General features: G+C 43.7%; 1 protein-coding gene across 1 annotated transcript in view; it reads right to left on the reverse strand.

The window, feature by feature from the left end:
• Nucleotides 1–11,508, reverse strand: part of LOC126260059 (putative fatty acyl-CoA reductase CG5065) — a 468,918-nt gene that overhangs the window by 154,654 nt on the left and 302,756 nt on the right. The window contains exon 4 of the mRNA XM_049957250.1: nucleotides 11,330–11,475. Within this exon, the coding sequence (XP_049813207.1) occupies nucleotides 11,330–11,475 (146 nt within the window). The remainder of the gene's footprint in view (nucleotides 1–11,329; nucleotides 11,476–11,508) is intronic.

The following is an 11,508-nucleotide window of genomic DNA, read 5'->3' on the forward strand; positions in this document are numbered from 1 at the left end:
ATGTACACATCCACACAATTAGCGCCCTACTGAAAAACCACATCCTTTGCAATCAAATTCACTGCTCTAGCAGTGATAGGTGTCATTTGAGTATCAATCTATTGTACAAGAATGTCATATCTTTGCTCTCGAGCTGTTAGATATGAGCGAGCAGCGATGTTGTAAGCTGTATTGCATGGTTAGGTTACTGTCTTTGGTGTGTGTGTTGGCTCAGTAGCAGAAAGTGGATAGCTGTGTTGAAATGAGGAAGCAGTTGTAATGTTATGTTTGAAATGTAAAGTCTCAATGTATCGATAAGTTTAATTATGATGATTATGTAATGGTAACTGGTCTGAGAAGGCGGAAGTGTAATGGAATCTTTACATACGTGAAGAGGAATTATAAGGTAATTTTTTTGAAGTCACTCTTTTATTATTGCAGCCTCATTTTTCACCTACCTTTCTCTTACAGTTGTTAATTGGTCATGGTTTTTTCAAGAGTAGAAAAGGAACCTAGTGTGTTCCGAAAATACTTCGATTTGCAAGTAACAGAGAACTCATTGCGCCTCACGAGTGTCTCTGCGTAGGTCAAGTAGTTTGGAGCTGTAAAATAGTGGCGCGCAAGACAGAGAAATACTGCAGCGCATTATCCAGGTTTGCGCAGATCAGAAGTATGGACTAAATATTTTGATGTTTTTTATTCAATCAGGGCCAACTTATGTCATTCAGAGACAGATTTTTCAGTTTTTTGTATCAGTTCTGGGATCAGTTTTGCAAAACTACGTCAAAGTTCATTATTCAGGCAGTTTATACTGTTCAAAATTCTTGCAGTCATATTATTGACTTTACCTGTATTAAAGGCTTGTCTTCTCATTACGACAGTTATTTTCTATTACTACTCATTGTTACTTCTGCGCAACTCTTATTCTTCGCAACAGGGTACAGCAGTCATATTTTAATTATTTAAAGAGAACTTTCAACATTACCTACGATAAAAGATCAGTAATTGCACATTAGAGTGCCTCTCATCAAAACCACCTGTACTATTGTCATAGATGCATTTGCGATGTTTGTTGTTGCACTGTCCGGCATTTAGTAACCATAGATCTTGAAGTTATTTATCAGTTCTCTGACGTAACTGATCACCCAGTGCCCCAGTAGGCTGGTAGAGGGGCAGAAGACGGAATCCCTATTGAAAATATCTATGAGGGAACTTGTCATTCCGGCATATGCCTGACAACCAAGGGAAGCCTCGCAATAACCTTTGTCATCAGTGGGGGATAGGACTACTTTAATTAACTTCTGGGTCGATGTTACCTGTCGCTACAGTTAACAATGAAAATCTGATGTTACACTCAAACACTTCTATATTTATTTACATTAGTGCAGTGTCTGTATTTGATAGTGTTTGTATAGTTCGATGCAATGTTCCTTCAGACATGCATGCATGACCGAAGGGACAGACACTGCTGAAAATCGACAGCCGTATTCGCAATTTACGAATGCATTTCGTGCTTTAATACGGCTGTCGGGTTTCAGCAGTACCTGTCCCTCGGGATATGCATGCTTGTCTGATGGAACGTTGCATCGAACAAACACTGTTAAATACAGACACTGCAGTAATGTATTTCAAGCCACAGCCAAGGCAATCTGACGAGAAAAATAAATGAGTCTCTCCCTGTGTGGGAATCTCATAACTGTAAGAGGGTTAAGGGAAGCAAACGCTGGGACATAAGGAGATTTGGGTCAGTCCTCGGATAGGCAAAGTTTTTACGGTGACCGCCGGCGACAAGCAGGACATCCGGAAGCACAATTTTTCATTTGTTTGCAGCAAAATGTTTGGCTGACGTGGTACCGTTTCCGGAGTTTGCGAATACATTTCATGACTTTTATATCTCTCGATCGCAGTACTTGTTTCCTTAAAATGCCTTAAGCGTTCTAGCACTCGCCATTTTCAAAGAGTACAAAAACACATACACATGTGTCAGTGAAGCAACATTATGGTGATAGCACAATATGTACATTTACACACTGAAACAGAGTACTCACCATAAATACCGGGTGATCAAAAAGTCAGTATAAATTTGAAAACTTAATAAGCCACTGAATAATGTAAATAGAGAGGTAAAAATTGACACACATGCTTGGAATGACATGGGGTTTTATTAGAACCACCCCATATTGCTAGACGCGTGAAAGATCTCTTGCGCGCGTCGTTTGGTGATGATCGTGTGCTCAGCCGCCACTTTCGTCATGCTTGGCCTCCCAGGTCCCCAGACCTCAGTCCGTGCGATTATTGGCTTTGGGGTTACCTGAAGTCGCAAGTGTATCGTGATCGACCGATATCTCTAGGGATGCTGAAAGACAACATCCTACGCCAATGCCTCACCATAACTCCGGACATGCTTTACAGTGCTGTTAACAACATTATTCCTCGAGTACAGCTATTGTTGAGGAATGATGGTGGACATATTGAGCATTTCCTGTAAAGAACATCATCTTTGCTTTCTCTTACTTTGTTATGCTAATTATTGCTATTCTTACCAGATGAAGCGCTATCGCTCAGACAGTTTTTGAACTTTTGTATTTTTTTGGTTCTAATAAAATCCCATGTCATTCCAAGCATGTGTGTCAATTTGTACCTCTCTTTCTACATTATTCACTGATTTATTCAGTTTTCAAACTTATACTGACTTTTTTATCACCCTGTACATAATATAATTCGTGCGTAATAAGCCAAATGGATATATCCAATACGGATGCAAAGTATCTGGTCAACGAGTTTGTTTGCATGGGCATCCACCGCAGCAAGCACAGATATGTTTGTTTTATAGAGCAAGGCCTTTTTTTATTTATGAAACAGGTATCTAGTCAACATTCAGTGATGACGAGCAAGTGCAAACTTATTTCATAATACGGTGATAATATCAAGGAAGAACATTTTCGATCAGCTGCAAGGAACATAAAAACGGATTCAGATTAAGTAATTATAAGAAATCAGCTGTTGCGAGTCGTATATACGAAACAGGCCGCTCCCTCAGGGAACAGAGGAAGACTTGAAAATCTTATGCATAGAAGCGAAAGGGAAAAAACTCGACTTGCTAGAATAATTGGAGATTGTCATCCATGAAAAGGAACTGGCAATACTCTGAATGCAGAAGTGAAAGACATCGAAATGGGATTTCGTAGCGGCTTTGTAGAATCATTTTTGTGGCAGATACGAATTAATTTGTAATATCTCTATAAGGAATAATTAGAGGCTGGCGATCATAGGCTTAGGAAACGAGTAGGCGTCCACTAGAGCAGTGTTATGGTTGAGGCAATATCTCCAGTCGTACGGTAATACAGCGGACATGTCAGTTCACAACAACCCGCGGAGCGCAACAGAAGTACCAACTTGACAGTCGCGGAGCCCAAGGCAGAGCAGTAGGACCCGGCGGGAACTGCCTTCGGTGTGACTTAGGACTGCCACCGACAGACGTCGACGAATTTTCTGTAAGACGAGGACCCACAGTCCAATGTGTCTCTATTCTGTTTTATCTTACGTGCGCAGCAATTAATATTGTTGGTAGATTTCTTTAGTGTAGTTTCATAAGAAAAGTTTAACTACCTGGTCATGACTTAGGACTGCCACCGACAGACGTCGACGAATTTTCTGTAAGACGAGGACCCACAGTCCAATGTGTCTCTATTCTGTTTTATCTTACGTGCGCAGCAATTAATATTGTTGGTAGATTTCTTTAGTGTAGTTTCATAAGAAAAGTTTAACTACCTGCCACCGACAGACGTCGACGAATTTTCTGTAAGACGAGGACCCACAGTCCAATGTGTCTCTATTCTGTTTTATCTTACGTGCGCAGCAATTAATATTGTTGGTAGATTTCTTTAGTGTAGTTTCATAAGAAAAGTTTAACTACCTGGTCATGACTTAGGACTGCCACCGACAGACGTCGACGAATTTTCTGTAAGACGAGGACCCACAGTCCAATGTGTCTCTATTCTGTTTTATCTTACGTGCGCAGCAATTAATATTGTTGGTAGATTTCTTTAGTGTAGTTTCATAAGAAAAGTTTAGCTACCTGCCACCGACAGACGTCGACGAATTTTCTGTAAGACGAGGACCCACAGTCCAATGTGTCTCTATTCTGTTTTATCTTACGTGCGCAGCAATTAATATTGTTGGTAGATTTCTTTAGTGTAGTTTCATAAGAAAAGTTTAACTACCTGCCACCGACAGACGTCGACGAATTTTCTGTAAGACGAGGACCCACAGTCCAATGTGTCTCTATTCTGTTTTATCTTACGTGCGCAGCAATTAATATTGTTGGTAGATTTCTTTAGTGTAGTTTCATAAGAAAAGTTTAACTACCTGCCACCGACAGACGTCGACGAATTTTCTGTAAGACGAGGACCCACAGTCCAATGTGTCTCTATTCTGTTTTATCTTACGTGCGCAGCAATTAATATTGTTGGTAGATTTCTTTAGTGTAGTTTCATAAGAAAAGTTTAACTACCTGCCACCGACAGACGTCGACGAATTTTCTGTAAGACGAGGACCCACAGTCCAATGTGTCTCTATTCTGTTTTATCTTACGTGCGCAGCAATTAATATTGTTGGTAGATTTCTTTAGTGTAGTTTCATAAGAAAAGTTTAACTACCTGGTCATGACTTAGGACTGCCACCGACAGACGTCGACGAATTTTCTGTAAGACGAGGACCCACAGTCCAATGTGTCTCTATTCTGTTTTATCTTACGTGCGCAGCAATTAATATTGTTGGTAGATTTCTTTAGTGTAGTTTCATAAGAAAAGTTTAACTACCTGCCACCGACAGACGTCGACGAATTTTCTGTAAGACGAGGACCCACAGTCCAATGTGTCTCTATTCTGTTTTATCTTACGTGCGCAGCAATTAATATTGTTGGTAGATTTCTTTAGTGTAGTTTCATAAGAAAAGTTTAACTACCTGCCACCGACAGACGTCGACGAATTTTCTGTAAGACGAGGACCCACAGTCCAATGTGTCTCTATTCTGTTTTATCTTACGTGCGCAGCAATTAATATTGTTGGTAGATTTCTTTAGTGTAGTTTCATAAGAAAAGTTTAACTACCTGCCACCGACAGACGTCGACGAATTTTCTGTAAGACGAGGACCCACAGTCCAATGTGTCTCTATTCTGTTTTATCTTACGTGCGCAGCAATTAATATTGTTGGTAGATTTCTTTAGTGTAGTTTCATAAGAAAAGTTTAACTACCTGCCACCGACAGACGTCGACGAATTTTCTGTAAGACGAGGACCCACAGTCCAATGTGTCTCTATTCTGTTTTATCTTACGTGCGCAGCAATTAATATTGTTGGTAGATTTCTTTAGTGTAGTTTCATAAGAAAAGTTTAACTACCTGCCACCGACAGACGTCGACGAATTTTCTGTAAGACGAGGACCCACAGTCCAATGTGTCTCTATTCTGTTTTATCTTACGTGCGCAGCAATTAATATTGTTGGTAGATTTCTTTAGTGTAGTTTCATAAGAAAAGTTTAACTACCTGGTCATGAGAGCACGGTATCTCGAAACGCGTTGTTGAGATGAGTGTAGGACAAAAACCGGTTGAATTACTACTGTAAAATCTGATATGCAAGAGAGTTTTTACGTATGTAATTCATTCCCTATTTTTTTCGTTTCGACTACGAGAGCGGATAGTTTAAGATCTGGCCTACTGCAGAGGCACGGTTCTATCCAGCCATTATGCCAAAAGGTTAATAGTGGAGCAGCAATAGTCCAAATGTGCCCGCTGTCTCAACTGTTTACTAATTCGTTTACTGATATGAGCATTTATTTCACCTACATTCATTTCAGGCCGACAAAAACGCCTGTGAAATCACTTACGCTGGTAAATAAAGCCGTGTAAAATCAGATCATTCTCTCCGTCGTACACAGACTGCAGTAGCAAAGTTACGGTGCTGATGAAGAGCGACGATAATTGATATGGTCAGTCGATGCGCTGGCGTCCCTTGTAATCTTCCAAGTTTGTGCACAGCTGAATGAGCAGGTGCTACTCACACACTAGTCTGAAGTGCTAAACTGCGCAACGGTTCCGACGGACGTCATTCCAGGGTCCCGCCTAGTTGATTCTCTGCGAAAAACCACGTGGCACACTTCCCAGCAACGTTGCGAAGCGTCATGCGCTGATCTGCGCCTGCGTACGGCGGTTCTCGATTCCGAAGCAAGGCCGCAGACATACCTCGCTTTATACGTGAACACCCTCCGTGTGGCGCACGTTACTTGTTCGATGACGTGACTTTATCTATTATACAGTATGAACATTAGATCCTAGCTAAGTACCTCGCGTTTATTGGTGGGCCTTCCGCGTGACACTGGTTAATTACGCCAAGAGAGACAACAGTTGATCTTCTGTACACTATTTACAGTTTCCCACGTTCGACCCTATACAGGGTGTTAAAAAAAGGTACGGCCAAACTTTCAGGAAACATTCCTCACACACAAAGAAAGAAAATATGTTATGTCTACATGTGACCGGAAACGCTTACTTTCCATATTAGAGCTCATTTTATTACTTCTCTTCAGATCACATTAATCATGGAATGGAAACACACAGCAACAGAACGTACCAGCGTGACTTCAAACACTTTGTTACAGGAAATGTTCAAAATGTCCTCCGTTAGCGAGGATACATGCATCCACCCTCCGTCGCATGGAACCCCTGATGCGCTGATACAGCCCTGGAGAATGGCGTATTGTATCACAGCCGTCCACAATACGAGCACGAAGAGTCTCTACATTTGGTACCGGGGTTGCGTAGACAAGAGCTTTCAAATGCCCCCATAAATAGAAGTCAAGAGGGTTGAGGTCAGGAGAGCGTGGAGGCCATGGTATTGGTCCGCCTCTACCAATCCATCGGTCACCGAATCTGTTGTTGAGAAGCGTACGAAAACTTCGACTGAAATGTGCAGGAGCTCCATCGTGCATGAACCACATGTAGTGTCGTAAAGGCACATGTTCTAGCAGCACAGGTAGAGTATCCCGTATGAAATCATGATAACGTGCTCCATTGGGCGTAGGTGGAAGAACATGGGGCCCAATCGAGACATCACCAACAATGCCTGCCCAAACGTTCACAGAAAGTCTGTGTTGATGACGTGATTGCACAATTGCGTGCGGATTCTCGTCAGCCCACACATGTTGATTGTGAAACTTTACAATTTGATCACGTTGGAATGAAGCCTCATCCGTAAAGAGAACATTTGTACTGAAATGAGTATTGACACATTGTTGGATGAACCATTCGCAGAAGTGTACCCGTGGGGGCCAATAAGCTGCTGATAGTGCCTGGGCACGCTGTACACGGTACGGAAACAACTGCTTCTCCCGTAGCACTCTCCATACAGTGACGTGGTCAACGTTACCTTGTACAGCAGCAACGTCTCTGACGCTGACATTAGGGTTAACTGCACGAAGAATTGCCTCGTCCATTGCAGGTGTCCTCGTCGTTCTAGGTCTTCCCCAGTAGTGAGTCATAGGCTGGAATGTTCCGTGCTCCCTAAGACGCCGATCAATTGCTTCGAACGTCTTCCCGTCGGGACACCTTCGTTCTGGAAATCTGTCTCGATACAAACGTACCGCTATTGCCCCGGCTATTGCCCCGTGCTAATCCATACATCAAATGGGCATCTGCCAACTCCGCATTTGTAAACATTGCACTGACTGCAAAACCACGTTCGTGATTAACACTAACCTGTTGATGCTACGTACTGATGTGCTTGATGCTAGTACTGTAGAGTCGCATGTCAACACAAGCACTGAAGTCAACATTACCTTCCTTCAATTGGGCCAACTGGCGGTGAATCGAGGAAGTACAGTACATACTGACGAAACTAAAATGAGCTCTAACATGGAAAGTAAGCGTTTCCGGACACATGTCCACATAACATCTTTTCTTTATTTGTGTGTGAGGAATGTTTCCTGAAAGTTTGGCCGTACCTTTTTGTAACACCCTGTATAACTACTCACATCTGGCGTATAACTTTCCTGGGTCTAGTTAAGAAAAAGAGAACCGCTGTTCCACCCTTCTTTTTATTCTAGTACTGTCTTTTGAAAGAAGATTCCTGAAATGTGATCTGATATTTTCCCAGAGGAATGTTTAATATCCTGACATGTGACGGGAACGACCATTCGAAACACAAAACTCTACGCATTCGGGAGGACGACGGTTCAATCCCGTCTCCGGCCATCCTGATTTAGGTTTTCGTGATTTCCCTAAATCGTTTCAGGCAAATGCCGGGATGGTTCCTTTGAAAGGGCACGGCCGATTTCCTTCCCAATCCTTCCCTAACCCGAGCTTGCGCTCCGTCTCTAATGACCTCGTTGTCGACGGGACGTTAAACACTAACCACCACCACCACCACAAAACTCTAGAAAACAAGTGCATACCTGAAGAGATGTGGGCACTTGTTCATCTTCGCTACTGTGAAACACATCTATGCTACTGATCAAGTGCTCATAGCCCTTAAGGTATGCTCTTTAGAGCCCATGTTTCCTACTTTTTTGCTTCGAATGATCGCTCCTGTCATATCCCTGAGTACTGACCATTTCCCCGGGGACAATCTGAACACGCCGGCTCTCAACCCGACCACCACTCCGCTCCTGTCACTATTCGTGCAGCGTGCTTGGTTGGTGCTGGCGGCACCGGGGAAGGCGATGCCTGGCTTTGAACTGTGGTCTCCGGTGTCCGTGACATCGCCATGTGGTGCAGACCTCACTATACGGAACGCTTTGCTTTCTCTCGGCGCAGTACACGGTTCCATGCCTGATGTAGGCTACTATATTTTACGAGTCCTGGCCCCTATTTCAACGATCTCTTTGATTACGCAGTCCCAGAATGGGTAGAATTGCCTAAGTATCTTGGTTTTGTTGTAATCTGTGGTATGGCCAGCTCTTACACTATGGTCGGGCGCCGCTGAGTTGGTTGTCTGGTTTCAATCAGTGTTGCATCCATATTCACGGCACCCCTCTTCTACAGTGTGTACACTTTCCCCATTGTATGATTTTCCACATTGGCAGGGAATTTGGTAGACCCCTGGTTTGCGAAGGCCTAGCTCATCCTTTACTGAGCCCAGTAATATCAAAGTCGTAGAGGATGAACGAAACACACATTGGAGATTGTGTCGTTCTGCTGACTTTTGTGGAGGTATTTAGGACAAAGGAGATACATGCCGGTGATTTCCGCTTTTTCTTCCTGCTGTTGTCTAGATACAACACACGCATTATCTGCTTGCTGCCATATCAATTCCTCCAGTATGTCTCCAGGTAATTCAGTTCAGTTTGAAGGCTGTCTTGGTCGCAGATGACTCGCGTCCTGTGAACAGATGTGCATAAAACGCCTTCTCGCTAGGAGTTGTGGCGACTACTGGAGGCGTGGAGAGCTTACGACCTGAGCCGATCAGATATCCGAAAATTCTACAAGGTTGCTGACCATATACGAGCATTTCTCCAAGTGTTGTCAAATGGCTCTGAGCACTATGGGACTTAACATCTATGGTCATCAGTCCCCTAGAACTTAGAACTACTTAAACCTAACTAACCTAAGGACAGCACACAACACCCAGCCATCACGAGGCAGAGAAAATCCCTGACCCCGCCGGCAATCGAACCCGGGAACCCGGGCGTGGGAAGCGAGAACGCTACCGCACGACCACGAGATGCGGGCCAAGTGTTGTCGCCACCGTACTAACGGGGCTGCGGCATTGATCACATGCAGTTTACTAACATATTATAACTATTTGGGAGGGTTCTTACATTCGACAACCTTTTCCATCATACAGTAGTACATAAAATAAAATCTCTAACGTGTGATCTACAGCTTAGGTATGACACACAACATCTCCCGCCAAAATGCTGCAACATAGCAGCGTGTTCTATCCATGAGTTATATGTTCTATGAGTAGTCCACAAAAACTTTATGACTTGTTATGTGCCGGCCGCGGTGGTCTCGCGGTTCTAAGCGCGCAGTCCGGAACCGTGGGACTGCTACGGTCGCAGGTTCGAATCCTGCCTCGGGCATGGATGTGTGTGATGTCCTTAGGTTAGTTAGGTTTAAGTAGTTCTAAGTTCTAGGGGACTGATAACCACAGCAGTTGAGTCCCATAGTGCTCAGAGCCATTTAAAATTTAAAAAAAAAAAATTAACTTGTTATGTCCTCTAACGGAATAACATAGACTCTTTGTTCAAAAGTACCCGGACACCTGTCAGTGCACATTAATATGCTGTGTGTTCCTTTGTGCCTTTATCACGGTGATCTCTGATGGGGACAGTTTGAATGAGGTGTCTCAATATCTGTGGAACAATGTCGCCCATTCTTCCTCAAGAGCCGAAACCAGAGAAGTTAGTGATGTTGGACACTGGGGTCGCCACAGGAATCGACTCATCCCAAAACTGTTCCGCTGGATTCAGACCTGGACTCTGGGCAGGCCACTTCACTTCAGGAGTGTTTTTTCCCACAACACACTGCCTCACAGAAGCTGCTTTGACATGCTGCGCTGTTACGCTGATACAATCATCCTCTTTGTACTGTTCCTCTACTGAATGCAGAACACGATGTTGTAAAATAAGTTCATATGCTTCCGAATTTAGAATTTCCTGAGGCGCTGTAAGGGGACCACACCTTGACAAGAAGAAACACCCCCATACCGTAACATCACCCCCTATGTACTTCAGTGTTGGCACTGCGTACGATAGCAGGTAACGTTCTCGAGGCATTTGCCGAACCGAAACCCTTCCACCGCATCGCCACATAGTACAGAGTGACCCGTCACTCCAGACCACTCGTTTCCAGTCGTCCAGTGTCCAGTGGCTACGCCCTTTACACCACCTCGAGCGCCCCTCAGCTCTGAGTACTGAAGTGCGTGGCTTGTGAGGAGCTGCCCGACCACTGTACGACAGTCCCACGTAATAAACACGACACAGACCACGGGAATAAGAGATGAAAAATCGATATACGAAGGAATACGTACTAAGTCCATAGCTACCTAAAACTTAAAATACAAATAAATTTAAGGAAACGTAGGAAATGACAAATCATAAACGTAAAATACACGGAACTTGGTAACAGAGCTCAAAGGGCGACAACAGTACACTTTATCAAAAATGCGTATGGAATCTTATGGGACTTGACTGCTAAGGCCATCAGTCCCTAAGCTTACGCACTATTTAACCTAAATTATCCGAAGGACAAACACACACACCCATGCCCGTACACTTTATCTTATGTACTCTTCATACTAGTATAATTGCAGGACATGCGTGCAGGTTAATTTGCGCTCTCGCAGCAACTTACTTGGCCGTAATCGTATCCAACATTGAGTCGTCCATCCAGCGAGCGGCGCGGAGTATATCTCGAGGGTCGTACGGGCAAGGATACATCTTCTCGCCCAGTTCCTCGAGGTCGCAGTAGCAGAAAGCAGTTGACAGGTGCACCAGCACCTGTAAAGCCCCAAAAAGAAAAGAAAAATAAGA

Source organism: Schistocerca nitens, chromosome 5 (assembly GCF_023898315.1).
Source record: "Schistocerca nitens isolate TAMUIC-IGC-003100 chromosome 5, iqSchNite1.1, whole genome shotgun sequence".
Lineage (NCBI taxonomy): Eukaryota > Metazoa > Arthropoda > Insecta > Orthoptera > Acrididae > Schistocerca > Schistocerca nitens.